The following is an 18,496-nucleotide window of genomic DNA, read 5'->3' as shown; positions in this document are numbered from 1 at the left end:
ATATTGTTAAAAGTCAGTAAACATGTGATAAGTGGCTTATAAGTGTGAACATACGTACAGTGAGAAATATCAAAGGACCAGCCCCATGGCCAATCTGACTTACTCCCTTCCCCTCAAACAGAGTGGGCATCCAATAAATGTTTGTTGAAACATTGAAATATCTCCTTTAATACTGAACATCCCCGTTCCAATATGGAATATTTGAGGTATTTCAGTATTGAAAACATTGAAGAACATCCCCATAAGGAAAACTAGCCATTGCAAAGGAATTAGTACCTGTAAGTTCTGCTCATGCTTCTATCAACACAATTTCATGGTCAGTAGTTTTGCTGCCTCTTTTTTAAAAAGTGAGGAGGGGGGATTAAAATGAACCTCAAATTCCCTTCACATTCGAAAATCCTATAAAACTTCACATTTGTGGTCTCTGAATTACAGCGTAGAGATCACCACAGCCAGAGCCTATTGATTGGTGGTAAAGTAAAACAGGGTGGTAGTATGGTGGTATTTTATTGAGTTCTCAGCCCTTTAGGTGTGTTTCCTTTGCAGCATCTCCAAAAGACAGGGAGGCATTTTTGCTTGCATAGATGTATTTTATTAGATGGAGAAATTTATTTGCAAGTGCAGGATTATATATATTTGTTCTCAATTTTGCTATGGCATGCATTTCTCTCAGTGATTCCAAAGAGAGTAAAATAATTCACAGCCATAAAGCATTTTAGGATAATTTTCATCTGGCTACAACACAATAAAGTTTTATCTCTGAGAAAGCTGCTCGGGAGAGTATGCCTGTGGAGCCTAATGGAGTTATATTTCTACTTTTCCACTGGAGGAATATTAAGTTATTATATTATACCATGGAGGCCAAATAGTTGCTAAATAAAACACACTGAAATGACTATTAAAAGCAGTCTAGCTAAACATCTCACTCCAGGGACTGGCAGGTTCACCAAAGAAGCCTTATAATCCTTTTAGAATATATCTCAGATCGGTTACTACTTCACTACTCAATCTCCTCTAGCAGCTGCCCATCACACTTAGAATAAAATCCAGACCCCTGACCATAATTCACAGGTCCGTGCTAGGCTGTCTTTTCCATCATCTCATGCTGCTCACTCCAGTCCTTGCTCTCTGTACTGCAACCACAGCATCCTTACTGAAGTTTCACTTCACCCAGTGTGCTCCTGTGGCAGGAGCTTTGCACTGCCTCTGTCTTCCCCCCATATTGCTCGCTCGTCACTATTGACCTGCACCCCCTACTTCATCCAGGCCTGAGCTCTAATGTCTTCTCCCCAGGGAGATCTTCAACTCTCTGTCTAAAAGAGTATAGCATCCTGTCTTGTTTCCTTGTTTTCTTGTACTTTTATGTCCCTGCACAATACCTGCCATATTCTATATTTAGTTACAACAGACTGCCTACCCATGAGGGTAGCACTTTTGTTACCAATGTCTCAAACTGTATCACTTTAGAAACATTCAAATATGTATTGAATGAATGAACTTATTGAATGAGTAGATGCATTGCTATTCTTAATTCACATTCATATTTCAGTCCTATCCTGCTAGGATCAGTCACAATTTGACTAATGACCAGGGTACGGAAACCTTAAGGAGAAATACGTTTTTGTTTTTGTTTTTGTTTTCGGTTTTTTCAAGTTTACTTAGTAACTTTGGAATTTTTTCTCCTATAGCTCACAGTTGATAGTAATTGACTTCTTGTGAGTATTAAGACATTGAAAACATGAAGACACCCTTTCACATAGGCACAGAGCCAGCTGAATTTTTTAAATTTATACACATTTAGCAGTTACTGGATGAAAATATTATGGGTTATATAATATGCCATCAGTTGTCCTAACAATGACTTAACCCTTTTTTCCTGCGATTTTTAAACTACCAACAAGGTGTGATTTCTATTTTAGATGCTAAGAGAGTCTCCTTTTTTTATGGACCTATTTACCCGTTCACTTTCAATAGTAATGAGGAACTACTGACCTGCATGGCAAAAATGTCTAGAATTCTTATATCAGGTTCTAGAAAGGTCACCAACTCTTAGTTAGAGCTTCATAGAAAGTAATTATTTTGAGGAATCAGGCCCTCATCAATTTTCTGTACTTCATCAGTTTTATATCAGAGATAGATGACTGTTATACAGACTTTCTAGGAACATTAATCATATTGATAATACTGATGTTTTACAGGTAGTGAGAACAGATGAGAGGAAGTTTTAAAGCACAAAATTCCAGTTTAATTAAGCATACTATCCACCTTATTGCTCTTTTTAAAAATGTAATAAACTGTATCTTGTGTATTTTATCAAAGTTTTATTCTTCTACTTCTTAATTGTTTATATTTTCATTGTTGCACTTTTGGAATTTAATAGTACTTTTAGGGTGAGTTAAATAATAATCATTTGAGCCACAAATGTACTTTCTATATCAGGGGTTGGCAAACTTTTTAAAATTAAGGGCCAGATAGTAACTATTTCAGGCTTTGTGGGCCACATGGTTTCTACTGCAGTTCCTCGAGTACATGAATGAGTGTGCCTAGCTGTGTTTCAATAAAACTTTTTTCAAAAACAAACAGCAGACCCAATTTGGTAGTTTGCCAACTCCCATCACATAGCACTGTGTCTCAGATATTTCAGGGAGGAGATTGTCTGTTTCATATAGTACAGAATGAGGCAGATGCCTCCCCTAAATTCTGTTGCAGTTAGTAAATTAATTTATAAAATGGAAATGATATAATAGTTGACTCAAAAGGAAGTTACCATTTCAAATGGAAGACATCATCTCTTGTGTAATCAATCCCATGCCTCATATAAAAATATCCACAGAACAAATACTACTTTATTTAGATATTTTTAAATCCCTCCTTCCTGATTAATAGGCTCATTTTATTTTATTATCTATGACTCATCACATTTCCTCTTTAGCCCTGACTGAGAATGAACTAAGAATTGAGGGCTAAATTTTGTGCTCTATAGTAGTAACCATTTTTAGCTTAAGTTTTCCAGTGCCATTATTTCCCCTGCCTTCATGACTTAATTCTTTTTTGAAAATGACTAAGGATTAAATATATAAATGTTATCTATTGTATGTAATAGAAAGGGTATAACTGAGTGTGGCTTCTTGACAAAGATGACTCTTGGACCCCCTTTTAAAGATGAGGAACATGGACTGGATGAGAGGAAAAGAATGAAAATAGTTTCATCAAAATAGGACTCGCTGCAATATCAGGCTGAGGTAGATGATATTGAGAAGTAACAATAACAAATGCACATCTTGAATCACAAGTTGACCAGTTTCATAAGTACAAATGAATTCAAACTCCCCAGTTCCTCCAGCATAAATAAATAATAAGAGTTTTAGCCCATACTTAGGGTTACTATCCTAGGGGAACTATTTATAGGTTTTACGTAAGTGAACAGTTAAACTTAACTAGCATCACACTTGCTATAATGCTAATAATTATATACATTAGTGCACAAAAGTAGGTTTACAGTTGTGAGTACATAAATCACAAGTATTATTCTTTTTTTTAAAGGTTTTATTTATTTATTTTTAGAGAGGGAAGGGAAGGAGAAAGAGAGAGAGAGAGAGGGAGAGAAACATCAATGTGCGGTTGCTGGGGGTCATGGCCTGCAACCCAGACATGTACCCTGGCTGGGAATCAAACCTGCGACACTTTGGTTTGCAGCCCAAGCTCAATCCACTGAACTACGCCAGCCAGGGCGACAAGTATCATTCTTAAATTATTTATTATTATGTTATTTATTTGCACAACTGTAAACCTACTTTTGCCCACCCCTGTATGTGTTTGTGACGAGAGAATTACTATTTTGTGTGCCCATATAAATTACTATATTGCAGTAATTATTTTGTCAAAAACTATTATGGTGATTTACGAATTATTAATAGAGTAATTCTCAGTATGGTGTGAAAATAGTGTTAAAGAAAAATTGTTACTATTTTAAAGTATATGCCATCTAGAATAAACAATGCTTCAAATGTTTTGCCTCTTATGTTTATTTGGTTAAAAATAATTCTCATACCTATGTGTGGTTATATGTTATATTATTTCCTGTAAATGCATTTTTCTAATTCTGATTTGCTTTTCTTTCAGTTGTTTTACAGGTTTGCAGCCTGGTCCTTTACCCCATCAAGTTCATTGAAACTGTGAGCTTGAAAATTTACCATGAGTTCAATTGGGGTTACGGCCTGGCATGGGGTGCAACTATATTCTCGTTTGGGGGTGCCATCCTTTATTGCCTGAACCCTAAGAACTACGAAGACTACTACTAGAACCAATAGTCTCAAAGTGGGGGAAAAACATCCAACAAGGATTACATCTGCATCTTTTCTAACTCACTATTTTCTAAAACACTTGTGGAGTGTGAAGCAGTTTGCTAAGTTGATTTTAGTATCTTTTGCCTTTTGGCTGTCAACATCATAACCAGCTTTTACATCCATTTTAGGGACCTGCACAAATTAAGAGAGCTGATTATACATAGGCAAATGCTGCAAACTTCCAATATGTTCATGTCATTTTTCTTGACAAGCAAAGGGTATATATGGCAGCAACCATTGTGAAAAACTAGTTGGAAAGAGAAATGCCTGAATCTCCTATTGCCTGCAGGGGAGCAGCTGGCATAAGCAACATTTAGAAGCCCCTTTGCGCTGACAAGGATTCTACTGTAAGAGTCCTTATCATCTGCTTTTCCCACCCAGTGACTACATTGCCATTGGTTTTTTGCATAAATGAGCTCTTGAATAGTGAACTGCCCATCAGCATCTAATGGAAGTTCTGAATATAAGTGGTTAACGGTACATATTCCATCTTTAAGAGTACTCATTTTAATGGGAGGTTATGCTTTGGCAATCAGCATTTCCCTGGGAAGGGAGTCAAGACTTGGAGACAATGTGCTTTTCATTATGTGGTTAGAAATTGTACCTCAGCCATATCTAGAATGAGGGAAATTGGGAGTCTGCTTTCCCTGGGGCAACTAGAAAGAAACATGCATGAGTTGCTTTTGTCCTGAGTACCCGTTAAATCACTCACCAAACATTACAGCAAATAATTGTGCATATGTAACAAGCTTAAATACTTTTATAGATGGGCCATAAATGGTTATAAGTTGTTCCCTAGTCCTACACTTGCATTTGCCTATCACACATAAGATTAATATTTGCTCTAGTGGCGTGATTTGAACACTAACCTTGTACACATTGTTAAGAGGCTTAGATCGGTATGCACACTTATTTACCGTACAAAAGTACACATTAAAGCTTTTGCTCTATGTTCTCTACTGTTTCACTGGAAAGTTTCAATAGAATTGTATAAGAAGAAAAATTGAAATGGTGTTAATCTGAAAGTTAATGATTCTTCTGTAAGCACCGTAGTTCAAAAGAGAGTAGCAATTAGGATGATCACTTTGTTTAAAATAGAAGGCTGATTTTTTCAAGTATTTTCAGTGTCTTTATTAAAAAATACAGGAGTAGTGATAGATTATATAAATGTCTAAATGTCTCAGTAGAGGAGTGGAATTCATCTGGTTATCACCTGGTCCTCTGATGTTAAATAATGGGCTAACTGATTTGTGCACACAATTATGATGGGTTTATGTTAAGAGAATCATTTGTTGACTGTTCAAATGGAAGGAAATACCAATAATAGGGGATAAGCGTGCAACTAATCTCACACTGCAGACTTGTCCATCCTGTTTAGTATACAAATTTGGATAGTTTAATTATAAACGTATTTTTATATCAAATATACAGTTCTAATATAAAAGTTATAAATAATTATTTTTGTTAACAAAGACACTACAACAGTATGTCCTGGTTTTGGCCCTCTCGCAGAAAGAAGCATTGGAAAAGTCATTTAAAACATACCTATGTTCTCTTCTATTGCAAAATTTGTTAAGAGCAGTACCACATCAATAGTATTTAATAATTTACTTTACCTCCCAAGGCAGAGGCCTGCTTTCAGCTTGTCTTAAAAACTGTTGCCAAAACAACAGAAAAAAATACCATATTTTATTATTCAAATGCTTAAAAAATCTCTTATCTTCTGACTTTTCTATAGAATCACAAAGTAAATATGAAGTACCAGGCTTATTCTTATTTTAGCATTGACAGGAAAAAATAATTAAATACATTCTAGAGAGAAACCTTTATAAAAATGTATGTTTCTATGTAGAATGCTAAGAAACTATAAGTGAAAATTTTCCAGAAAGATTTAGTATTACAGAATCTTTTAAAGCAATTTTCTTGAGAAATATACATAGTAAAATCTGGGCCAGACTGTCTCACACTTAATTACATATTGTCAGAGCAGCATGAGAAATACGATATTTGTTGGAAAGGGATTTTGGCTACTAAGCCTTCTCTATTGTGAGAGAACCTCTTTATTCCTGAATAATGAAGGAACAGTACTTTGGTGCTGACATCAATGAGGCACTTTTCTTAGTCCTAGTAGAGGATGCAGTGTGCTGTTGGAATATCACATCTCAAGTCTTCTTTCTCAAGTTTCCATTCTCTGTCAATATGACAAGACTATGTTAACGGCTAAGGCACACATATTTGCAGTTTACTGAAAAGTTAATGTCTTATATAACTTTTCCCTTTTCCAGTGGAGAGCCCTATGCTATATTTCTAATTTCTACCATCACTAATGTTTGGAAGTGTTTCATTACTAACAAGCTCAGTACAACATGAGTTGTCGTTGCTCATCTGAAATACTGTTTTGTCTTTCAGAGTAAACACAAGTGAATTTTCACCTGCATTAACACTGTCTTTGCAGCTTTAGTTTTGTTTGATGTTGTCTTACAAGCAAAACTGTTAACTATAAACCCATTGTTTATCTTAGATACACATATAGCAAAAAGTACTCAGCAGGGCTAGTTATTTGGATTTCTTGCACAACTATTTAGCTTTTTGTAAGTTCAACATGTAAATTTTAAAAACAAATATAGAGAGACCTATGTGTTTGAAATATAAATGATATATATGGATTAGCATGTACCTGTATATTAAACATGCAGATGAACTGACTGGTAAGTGACGTCTAATTGTATGGCTAGCAATGTAATTTATTCAGACTGTATTTTTGTACAGAGCAGCGCACACTAACCTATGCCTCTGTGTCCTCTTTAATACCTAAAACTGTGCCTAGAAATTTCATCTGTCTTAAAAATAAAAAATACTTCATGCTGTTTATGCGATTAGTTTCTCTACTGCTGTTCTATATTTATTATTTTAAAGTATATGACATGTTTACGACTTAAATATGAATTCATGATATACCAGTTATTTTTTCTAACAGTCCTCTGGGGTACCCCGTTTATCACTCCAGTGGTTTTGAGTTTGCAGTTTCAGGATCAGTTCTTCATTTCATGATTTTTGTAGCTAACACAAAGTTATCTATGTGGAAAAAATAAAAATAAAAGTGGTTTCACTGATGTGGTTTGACTCTGTGTCTTCTCTACTGTGTGGACCCTCTTAACAGTTTCCCAAATTACATGTGTTCAGTTCATTTTGTCCTTTATGTATCATTTTGAAAACACAGCTTAATACGACATGCTCATTTTGTGTCTGACTCCTTTAAAACTACATTTTATTTCCAATTCTCAAGATTCTGTCCTCTGCACCTGAGTCATGTGAACAATAAAAGAAAGGAGATGCCTTTTTAAACTTTCTATTTTAAGAGGAAGGAGATAGTGTGCGCTATCATTTTTCCTACTCTCTCATCACACAATTAGAAACAGCAGTAGTGAAAGAGTCTTTGTTTAGTTTACAGTGTTTGCAAGGTATGTTAAAGCAGGCTTTCCTACATCATGTCTATGTTTTAGAGAGGCACTCTAAATTTGCAGTACACACATGCATGTGTGTTCGTGTATACGTGAATAAATTCATAAATTTAAAGTCAAAATTTCCCACCACCCATTCTGTGTATAAAATGGTGAGCATACTTGGAAAGAAACGTAAGTTAGACGATGAAATTCACTTGTGTGATTGTCAAAATTTTCTTAAGGTTATATAATAAGACCACATATGCTTGAGCTACTTTTCTGTTGGTAAATCAGTTTGAACATGAAATATATTTTTTGTCACAAAGGTATCTATCCATTTATGTCTCATAAACCCTCGAATTTTAAAAGGTTCACAGTATATTTTTCTGCTAAAAATTAGTGTAAATTATCTGCAAGTCTATATTATATTTAATATCAAACTTTCAAAAGTATACTTAAAAGTTGCAAATTTTTGCGAATTTTCTATCATTTTCATAATTTTCCATTTCAATGACCTTATTCTAATTTGGTGGAGTAGCATGTCATTCACTTGATGTATAATATTTCCAGCATAAAATACTTTCATTTTTATACAGAATTCTCATGAGCTGAACACCTTTACAAACATGTCCTGCCTGGTAATTATCCATGACCCAGTTTCCCCAAATTTGGAAGACATGGAGACATAACTTCACTAGGATTTGACAAAGGAAAATCCTTTGCCCTCGGAGATTTCATTGTGAACACGAAACAGGAAAGCATTTTCAATTTGCTTTGTCATAATGGCAATGTAGCCTGTTAACAGTTTGTGTTATTAAGTTAGGCCCATATTATGTCAATGTAGTGTTCCATTGTGATGGTTTCTAAGTCACTTTGGTTAGAAAATAACTTGATAGTGAAATTATTTTGTATTCTGTAGCATGAGCCGCTGAATACCTGTATTTATAATTTATCAAATTTTCATGTTATGACCTGTTAATAGCTTTTCAGAAGTGCAAACTGAAAAAGAACAAATAAAGATTAGAATTAAGTACTTAGTATTTTCACAGGAAGCACTGATTTATTTGAATAATTTAACTTCTATTCAAGTATTAGAACATGGTCTCATAGCTACTAATGCCAGGGTTAAAATGAGACTAACAAGACTCCATGTAATAAAATGCCAATGATTTTTTTACTATATAAGACAGGTTTTCAGACTGGGAAGTCCTCACATTTATTTTTAACAACCACTGAATGTTGCCATGAGCAGAAGATTCATGTATCTATACATGGACAATTTTCGAAGAGTCACCAGCTAGGTGACTCACATTTATATTCCAGTGGTAAGCCTAATGGTCCCAAAGTATAACTGAGAGAACAGGAGCTGAACTGTTCAAGTGGAAAGGATAATGTGTGGTGTTTCTAAGCCAAGATTAACAGCACACAAAGAATGGTGTTCTTTGTAAAACTAAAGCTGTGTTGAGTGGTTCACCAGAGAAACTCAGTTTTGGCAAGCAATTATTTCCAAGTTGAATGACTTCATACGAATAATGAGTATAAAAGAAGCTTGGAACAAGTACTGGAAAATCATGTCATCAAAGCAGCAAAAATCTCGAGTACTTCAATTCTGCATGTGACAAAGATTAATGAAAAAATAGTATCCAACCAATTTATATTACACACTGATTTTGGCATGTGTGGGGGTGTGTCTGGATGACCCAAAGGCATTTCTCATACTACAGAAGAGACAGGCATGGAGTTAAACTGAAAACATTACATATATGTGATAATGGTTCTGAAGACTGCCCGTGGTTGCTTTGAACTTATCGTTACAAAGGTAAGATAAGAAATGAATGTCATACAGCCCATTTAAAATTTTTTCTGGCTCCAAAGACTGCTGTTTTTATTATATTTCACTGCTTCTTCCATGTATACACTGCCCACTCCCCCAAGAAAATAACAAAGGAACTTAAATTTACAGATTCACAGTCACTGGGTAACAATTACTGATAGAAACTTTTCTACTTGGGAGGGGCCCTGTTGGAGAGAGAGAGAAGCAAGAGTTTTGATAGGTAAACAGAAGAAGCATATACAGCCTATTTAATTTTTTAATGAAAATAGTTCACAAGGAAGAGTTCAAAGAAATTGTTTTATACATGCACAGAAGACATTTAAAAATATGCATGAGACTGAAAGCTTAAATGGAGGAGAAACACTCCTGTGCTGCACTTTAACTGAAAAGACAGGCAACCTCTCCCAGGCAAACTTCTGTATCAAACTGCCTTTGGAGAGTAAGGCCTCCTTTGTGGCCATAGCACTGCTCAGTAGCAATGTAACAACTAACATCAAGAACACACTTTAGAATTTTTAACTTTTAGGTGATTCTTCTAGCTATTATGGTTGTGTTAATTATTTGAATAGTGGTGAGTCTGAAACAATACATTATAATAGAACAGTTAATACTTATGATCATGGGAAGTATGTTTTTCATGCAACTCCAAGCAGTGAGTGCTGTTCACTGTTGGAGGAAGTTGGGCATAAATTGGACATACAAATCCTCATGGAGGCATAATATGTTATGTAAAATTCCCAGTTATATTTTTGATAACCTTGGTATTTCTAAGTGTTTCTTAATGAAGCAGAATTTTAGAAAAATCCATTTCCAGAATATGTCCTTGCAAATCTCAATATTTAGCACATTTCTTTCCAGCCAGCTTTCAGGACATGGAATTCTTTGACTTATTGTCCCTCATCCTTTCAATCATTGATAAAATTATTTTCCCCTAACTGTATCAGAAAGCCGATGAACACAGTACATATTTAGCCAGACATTTGAGTTTTAGGAAGTTCAAGTATGATCCTAAACACATTTGCCCCCTGCTGATGATTGCATATCTTTGAACCAGAAATGCTCTAAAAGTTGAGGCAACAATTAGGACTTATGTCCAAATCAGAAGCACTGTTTGGCTTCAGTTAGGCTTATTTTAATATTACACTATTTCAATGGGTGGGGGGGGGTGCATATAATATGCTGTTTTTCTAAAGTTAGGCTGGTTTTGATTTATTGGTATAAATATGCAAATTCCATGCATTTATATACTTTGAATGCTTTGCATATTTATCTACATTGCAACAGCCGAATTTTTAGAATTATTTACAATGTATGGAAATACAAAGTTAAACTCAGTAAGGACTGAGGGGAATACCTACAAGGAAAAGGAGATTAAATAGTTTGAATCTCTCAAGTTTTACCATTTAGTCATAACTGGTATAAAACTGCAGGTATGAGAGTAGAAACCTGACAGGTTGATGTGATTGATTAGTTTTGGAATCTGCTCCACACTAGTGATTTTTCTGACAACAATAGAGGACTTGGCAGACAGCCATATTATTGCACCACAGGACCCTGCACCCCTGGTCAGAGGTGATTACCGTGAGATGGTTCCTGCCTTAGGCTAGCTTCCTCTGTTTCTCTTGCCCACTAATTTGGAATTGGTCTCTGCATGTAGTAATAAAATGCATAAACTATGGGGTCTGACGGGGGTGGGGGGGTGCAGGGATACAAAGGAAAACCACAGAGAATAAAGAAATAGGTATTCAGAGAAAAGAAGTCAAGAGTATAAGGCCCAGAGGGAATGTAAGAGTGGGTGGTCCTAGAACCTACTAAGGTCAAGCTGCCTTGTGTTCTATGAAAACACTCATGTGTCCTTCCAATATTTCCTGTTTTGATTATCCAGCTTTAGTTGGAACCAATAGAACCTTTGTTAGACAAAGCACCCTTCATTAAAAGGTTCAATATTCAGATTGTGCTAACTCTCTAAAATAGGATTGGGAAGGCCGTGAAGATTTCTTGACACATTTCCCATCTCGCCCCAGGGTGCTCAACACTCCATTTCCTTGACAAAAATTCCTCCCAGTTGTCTCATTCACAGTAAAAGGGAACTAAGTAAAAATACTTTCGTGTAAACTCTCCCTTCTGTGTGTATATTTTTTTCAAGATCTAAATCATATGCTAAGAGAAAAAGATCAGTAATGATCAGATGGGATGAAAGCTTCCCTGGAATCTCTGAAGTCATTCCTGGTAATCTCTCCCCCATCTAATATCCAGACTCCACTGGCAATTTACATTAGCCCATAAGAGCTGCTGTTCTGCACGGCTCTAGAGAGGGCCACTTGCATGTGTTTGTCAAGAATGTTAGTGCTGCTGACATTGCCCATTTCTTTGTACTTATGGCTTCTCTTGAGTTCAGAGTAATGCCTCTCACACACACAATGCCTTCACTCTAATGTTGCTTTGGACTTGGGTAAATCAAGCCCAAGTTGAACAAAGCATATCAGAGCAGACCTGTTAATTGTATTTCAGAAAACAGTCTACTCATCCAACTGATAGGAGACTCAAAACTTGGAAAATTTTAGCTTAAGGTAAAAAGCTATAAATCTAGCAAGTAATGTGTAAGGCTTTTGCTTGAGAAACTACAAATAAGGCCCATCCGGGCTCCTGAGAAAAGCAGTCGACCTCCTGGGGCTAGAGATTACTGCCTGGGGACAAGTTGGAGGCATCCGGGCCTTTTGTGTGACCGCCCCCTCCTTGGGAACAGCTAACTGCGGGAGAACAGGAATGGCTCAACTAATCCTCCCTGAATTTCAAAGCCCTCAGGGCACCTTGTTTGTCCTCCCCCACCCCCTTATAAAAAATCTGGCGAGGAAAGAGAAAGGAAGATGGTTTGTTAGGGTATGAACCCGCCATCTTCTCGGATCGCCAGCCATCTGAATAAAGCGCCCATAAAAGATTTAATTGCTGTCATTGCTTATTGGGTTTGGTAGTGACCAGCAGCCCAAACGCTGGTGTCTTTTCCGGTTACACAACTTGGAGACTGATCTGCATGCATGCTCAGGCAAGTCAGTCTAACAGTTATAGTTTTTCTTGGATCACAAGAATGCACAAGCACAAACTGAAGCCAAGGTCAAGGATGTAGTCTCCACTACCTTTAAGCTCCAAACTCAACCCGGGATTAAATAAGGGATGGGAAGTCACCCCTCCCTTTCTTTCTAATGTGTCCTCTTCGAGGCAAATGTGTATGTGTGTGTGTTTGAAGTAAAAATCATTACTTGTTCATGATAATCCACTGATGTATTTTAATATCAGATACACTGTGACATAAACACCTTCAAAAGAAGGATTGGGTTTTTTTCTTGCAATGAGACTAAAAATATTTATGTGTTTAAATGACATGCAAGGAAGATTTTTTAAGTTTTTAGTGCAAAGTATTGTACATTCAAATCATCTGTCATCTCCACAGCTTTCATCTAGGGTCTAAGTCATCCACTCTAAAAGGTTTACTGAGCTTTTATTCCTATTTAATTTAAAAATAAAGTTCTATTGATTGGTGTGAATTTCAACTTTGACTGTCATTTTTCTGTGATTCTATATGACAGCTCATGGCCTCAAACCCTTAAGGAAAACTGATTTATCACCAGAAGCATCCACTGGTACAAATGATCCCTGCTTTTTGGGAACAATATCTTCAAATTGCCCAGAGGAGCCACATACTCACAGAACATGAAACAGAGAGTGGTTCTGACAACTGGTACTACTGAAAGAAGGGTCCATTAAGACATAATTTATGGAAGACTCCAGGGACATGGTGGTACTTCCTCTGGACCATATTAAGTGTATCAGTATTTGATATCACGAATACTCTATGTTATCATTTTTACATTTTTAAGCTTCTCAGGCAGTCAAAAAATCCTTGAAGACGTTTAACAAAAAATCCAATTCTTAGCACATTCTCTTTTCCTGTGGCCTGAGCAGCAATAGCCATTTGTTTTGAAATATCAGGCCACTGTCACATTTCCTGGGTCAAGGGAAAATGCATGCCTTGTTATTTTCCATTCTAATTTGGATCTAACAAGGCAAGGAAAATAATTTTGAATTCCTTCCTCCTTCATCAGGAAAATGACATAAGAATCCACATCACAAACATAGCACGAGGCATTTAGGAGTGCTCTATTGTATACACTATAGTTAAATGCTGCAGGAATAAGAATAGCATCTTAAAAAATACATCCGGTCAGGACTTGCTTCCTCCTTTCTCAGTCTTTAAATGCAAACACATGCATACTGACAGATCTCAGAAAAATAACCCTAATAAGAATTTCTCCCTTTCCCCAGGGGTGCCGTCTGCCACCATCTATTTAAGGAATAATAGTGGGCTCCTTACTTCATTCTCACATCATATGTTTAAAAGAGCAATTTCCATTTTTGAGGTATTGCTGAAAGGAAAGAAGTCATCTTTTATCACAGTCAGGAAAGGTCAGGAAGTCAGTAATCCCCCATTCACTTCCTGACAGAAATATCTTCTTTCCTTCCACAGGAGACCAGAAAAGTGATTTATTTGCGATGGGCATTAATACATAAAATGGTCAATGCACCTAGCTATGCCTGGGCAATCCCTTACATGGTCCAGAAGCTTCTTTTATTACCTGCTAAGGCTATGAATGGAATCTGTTGGAGCAAGCATTTGTAGATAGGGTTTCCAGTCCCCTCCCAACCACTCTTCCATAATATCTAATCCTGGCAAGGTCAAAATATGTTCATAATAAAGACCAACCAAGAAACTCTCTTTGCCTCTGTGCCCAGATATTGACCTTTCCTTTGCATTCCAGTTCTCTGTCTGTCTCTCTTTCTCCCTGGAAACTGTTTCTTGCAAACCTCATATGCTTGTTTATCAACCCTCCAAATATTCACTAAGTTTTATTGCATCTTTAATATGGGTCCAATACTGCACAAGGCTATATGGGACATTACTAAAGGTATAATCTGAGATTTCATGGGTTTTATATTTCAAGTATAAAACGCAAAGCATGCATATAGAAACAAGAATTCTGCCTTATGTTATGGAATGACTTACAGTTCTCAAAGGAAATTCACTAATTTTATTTTTGCCTGATACTTTTACTAACAATGTAGAGTATGTAGCAAGATTTTTACCAAAATTAATATAGTTAAACAAAGTGGTACATGTAAGAATCAGTCTGAGTTTTCCTAATTGTAGGTAAATATTTTCTTTTGAAAAAAGAGCAAATGTCTACCTGTGTCCTGTACTTTGTATAACAGAACGCACCACTGACTGACTTTATGTACTACTAAGGAAGGAAAAATACAACCAAGACTGAGAAGAGGGGTGTTCTAACAGGAGTCCTCTGAATACAACTGGGTCACCAAAGGCTACAGCTTCAGTGTAGAACTCAGTGACTCAATAGAGTGGCTACAGAGAAAGGCACAGCAAGGGAACCTTAATGTCTAAACCTTGGCACTGGGTAGAGAATTTGAACTAGTCAGTACTCATGCAGGTCTAAGGTCTGAATTCACACTTCCAGTGTGGTCCAAAAAGCTCAAGCAGAGAATTTAATTTAAAATGGTCTCAGTTGGGTAGTGCCTGAAGTTGGCTGGGAAAAGCAAATAAAAATTCTTTCTGCAAGACCTTAACTTCAATCCATGGCTGACAAAGATTGAGGATGCAGTTGATTATAAGCTGCACCCTGATTTCATAGGTGTGAGAAAATATTTTTCAGGATTAATTAAATATGTTATTACCTATTTGTAAGTGATTAAAAGACCACCTCCAAATGACCTCTTGGTTACAATTAAAATATTTGAGATTTAAGAAGAGTTCATTGTTATATGTCTTAGTCATTATTTTCCAGTGTCTTTAACTTTAGGAGACTGATCTATATTATCTTCTGAAGTATGCTTCCAGCCTAGCAATTCTAAGCTAATGTTACTTATTCCCAAAATAATAATGGTGATAGATATAAGACTTTAAGTGGTTTATTTGAAATGTTTGCTCTCTATAAAAACAACCATTTAAGAAAGTACGATGCTTAACAGCAGCTTTAGGCTAAGGAATATTGATGAACCTGAAGATAATCACACATGATTTTTTTAATTAGTATCACTTGTTTTTAATCTTATTATGAAATAAAATACACACAAAAGCACACAAAGACCTAAGAACCCAATAATTTATCACAAAGCAAACATCTATATAATCATAACCGAGATCAAGAAACAAAAATTGTTAGCCCTTCAGAAATCTTTCATGCCATTCCCATCATTATCCCTGCTTCCCCTCCATAGAGATAATTCTTGCCTTTTCTTTTTTTTTAAGATTTTATTTATTTATTTTTAGAGAGGGAAGGGAGGGAGATAGAGAGAGAGAGAAACATCAATGTGCGGTTGCTGGGGGTTGTGGCCTGCAACCCAGGCGTGTACCCTGACTGGGAATCAAACCTGCGACACTTTGGTTCGCAGCCTGCGCTCAATCCACTGAGCTACGCCAGCCAGGGCTGCCTTATTTTCTTTTAAAAACTAGCTTGACTATGAAATTATTCATCCCTATACATTCTAGTTTTATTTAGTGTGTTTTTGAACTCAGAAAATTAGATTTATACAGTATTTGGGGGGCTTCTGTCTTACTTTGATCAACTTTATGTTCTTGAGAGTTATACATATTTGCTGCCTATAAACTATAGTTCATTCATTCTAAGTGCTATGTGGTATTTTATTATATGAAGATGTCAAACTTTGTGTATTCTACAAGAGCTGGACATACAATTCACTCTCAGTTCGGATTATTATAGTTATTGATGGCATGATTATTCTTGTATAAACCCCTTGATTAAAATGAGGCACACAGTTGTGTTGTGTGTTTGTAACTTGAAATATAATTGATGGGTTATAGGGAATTCACATGTTCAATTTATAAGTATTTCCAAGCAGTTTTCCAAAGCAATGATATCCATTTGCATGCCCAGGAGTCACATAATAGAGTACCAATATGTTTTGTTGTTGCTATTGTTTTAGTCATTTGGCCTGTGGAAACTTTTTTCAATAACTTTTAAAGATACCTAAAGTTTTGCAAATAGCATTGTAGGATTATACTGTCAGGATTCAAAACTACTGATAGGCTAGGACAATAAAGCAATAACAGTAAGGTGAAATTCAGCAGGAATTATCCAAACTTATATCATTTGACCAAGTACAGTATGAGGAAGCTAAGTATCCCAGAATTTCACATGAAAAAGATGGTGGGATGTTACTAAGGTATAGCTGTCAGGAAAAATAAGTGCTATCCAAATTTACAACAGTTTCCCCTAAGCATAAATTATGTATGCCAACCCCCTAAGGAGGAGTTATCATTTCACTCAGTAGATGTTTGTTAATGAATGAGTGAATGAATGAATGGTTGAATAGTTTGTGTTCAAAGATGAATACTAGAGGAAGTAAAGACATTCAAAAACAAAACTCATCTGAGTGTTTTCTCTCTTTCCCTCTAAATTTCCTTTTTAGTCAAAAGACAGAGAAAATTAGCTGACAATTATCAAAGAGAAAACAAGTGAATAAATTAAGAGCCAATTAAATCAAACCTAGCATTTTGGGAGTTGTTTATACAACAATAGGTTTTGTATAAATCATTTAAGTCTTAGTTATGCTTTCCAAAGCAGAAGTCTATTTTCTGAATCTGTTTAATCCATTTCTTCTGGGTTCCTTTTTGGTTTTTTCTTCTAACTTCATCTTTTGCTTTCAATTTTTTTTAAGTGTTATTTCTGCGTTTTACTAAAAAACAAAAACAAAAACAGACTCCTGTAGACAAAATCCGCTCAAATCAAGAAGCCTCTCTTCTGGTCACACCTTGCTCAGTATGAGTGCCCACTTCCACAGAGTGCTATTTCCCTCCAGTTCTACCCATCATTCATTTCACCCAGTGCAGCATTTGTTTAATTTTTTGAAAAAGATAATAACTTTTGAGGGAGGAGTTCAATATATGTAAAAATGCAAAACCAAATGGAATTTAAAAAATTCATGCCCATAGAGAATATTCCATGTAAATAAAGTCACACCTCATGAACTGAATGCCTATTAACATCTCCAGACTTTCCTTTTCTAAGTTTATTCCAATTTCCAGGCATAAGCAGCACCTTGTTTTGCAACATTTGTATTTGCATGCTTCCTCCAAGCTGAGGAATAAACACCCTGTTTCACTGCTATTCCCCTAGGTTATTTTGGTTCAGTGGTCTGGTGTGTGCGAGGCTTCATAAAATTAAGAAATATCTTATTAATGCTTTCATTTCCCCTTCAGGTTTTTTTTTTTTTGCCTGTATGATCAATGCTACAGATTACATGTACTATAAACTTAATCTATTTTTAATGACACTTGCCAAGAAAACCATGGCTTTATTTTTCTGTTTACTCCTTAGTTGCCTAGCAAATAGCAGCAGTCTATCACCAATTCGGAAGGAAGATGGCATGTGAAATTTCACCATTTATCAGTTTTCCCTGTGTAACTGGTATATCAAAGAATGGTGCATTTTAAATCATCTTGTGTTTGCCTGGGGTTTCTTTTTTATGAGACAAAGAAAAAAACTTAGCTGGAATTTTACAGCATCTTTGGAAAGGAATTGCAGCTTCATAATAATGACATATTTTTAGTGTGCTTTAACATTGACAAAGCACTTTCAAGGAAAATCTCATTTCATCTTCATAAGAACAAAGCCGTGTAGTGTACTGGATAGCACATGGCCTCTGGAACCAGGCTTCCTAATTCCAAACCCTTCCTCTGTCATTGACTGTCTGTTATTATGACCCAGGGTGATTTACTGAACTCTTCCCTGGGTCACAGTGTCTTCTTTTGTCCAGTGAAGATGATACAGTGTCTGTAGATT

General features: G+C 36.0%; 1 protein-coding gene across 1 annotated transcript in view; it reads left to right on the top strand.

Annotated features, from left to right (window-relative positions):
* The window catches only part of LOC114504578 (transmembrane protein 47), a 30,533-nt gene extending 23,074 nt beyond the window's left edge, over positions 1–7,459 (top strand). The window contains exon 3 of the mRNA XM_028522274.2: positions 4,123–7,459. Within this exon, the coding sequence (XP_028378075.1) occupies positions 4,123–4,301 (179 nt within the window). The 3' untranslated portion in view covers positions 4,302–7,459. The remainder of the gene's footprint in view (positions 1–4,122) is intronic.
* Positions 7,460–18,496: the final 11,037 nt, after the last annotated feature.

The sequence above is a fragment of the Phyllostomus discolor genome, chromosome X, assembly GCF_004126475.2.
Source record: "Phyllostomus discolor isolate MPI-MPIP mPhyDis1 chromosome X, mPhyDis1.pri.v3, whole genome shotgun sequence".
In the NCBI taxonomy this organism is placed as follows: domain Eukaryota; kingdom Metazoa; phylum Chordata; class Mammalia; order Chiroptera; family Phyllostomidae; genus Phyllostomus; species Phyllostomus discolor.
The sequence above is the reverse complement of the archived record's forward strand: the minus strand, read 5'-3'. Positions and strand labels throughout refer to the sequence as shown.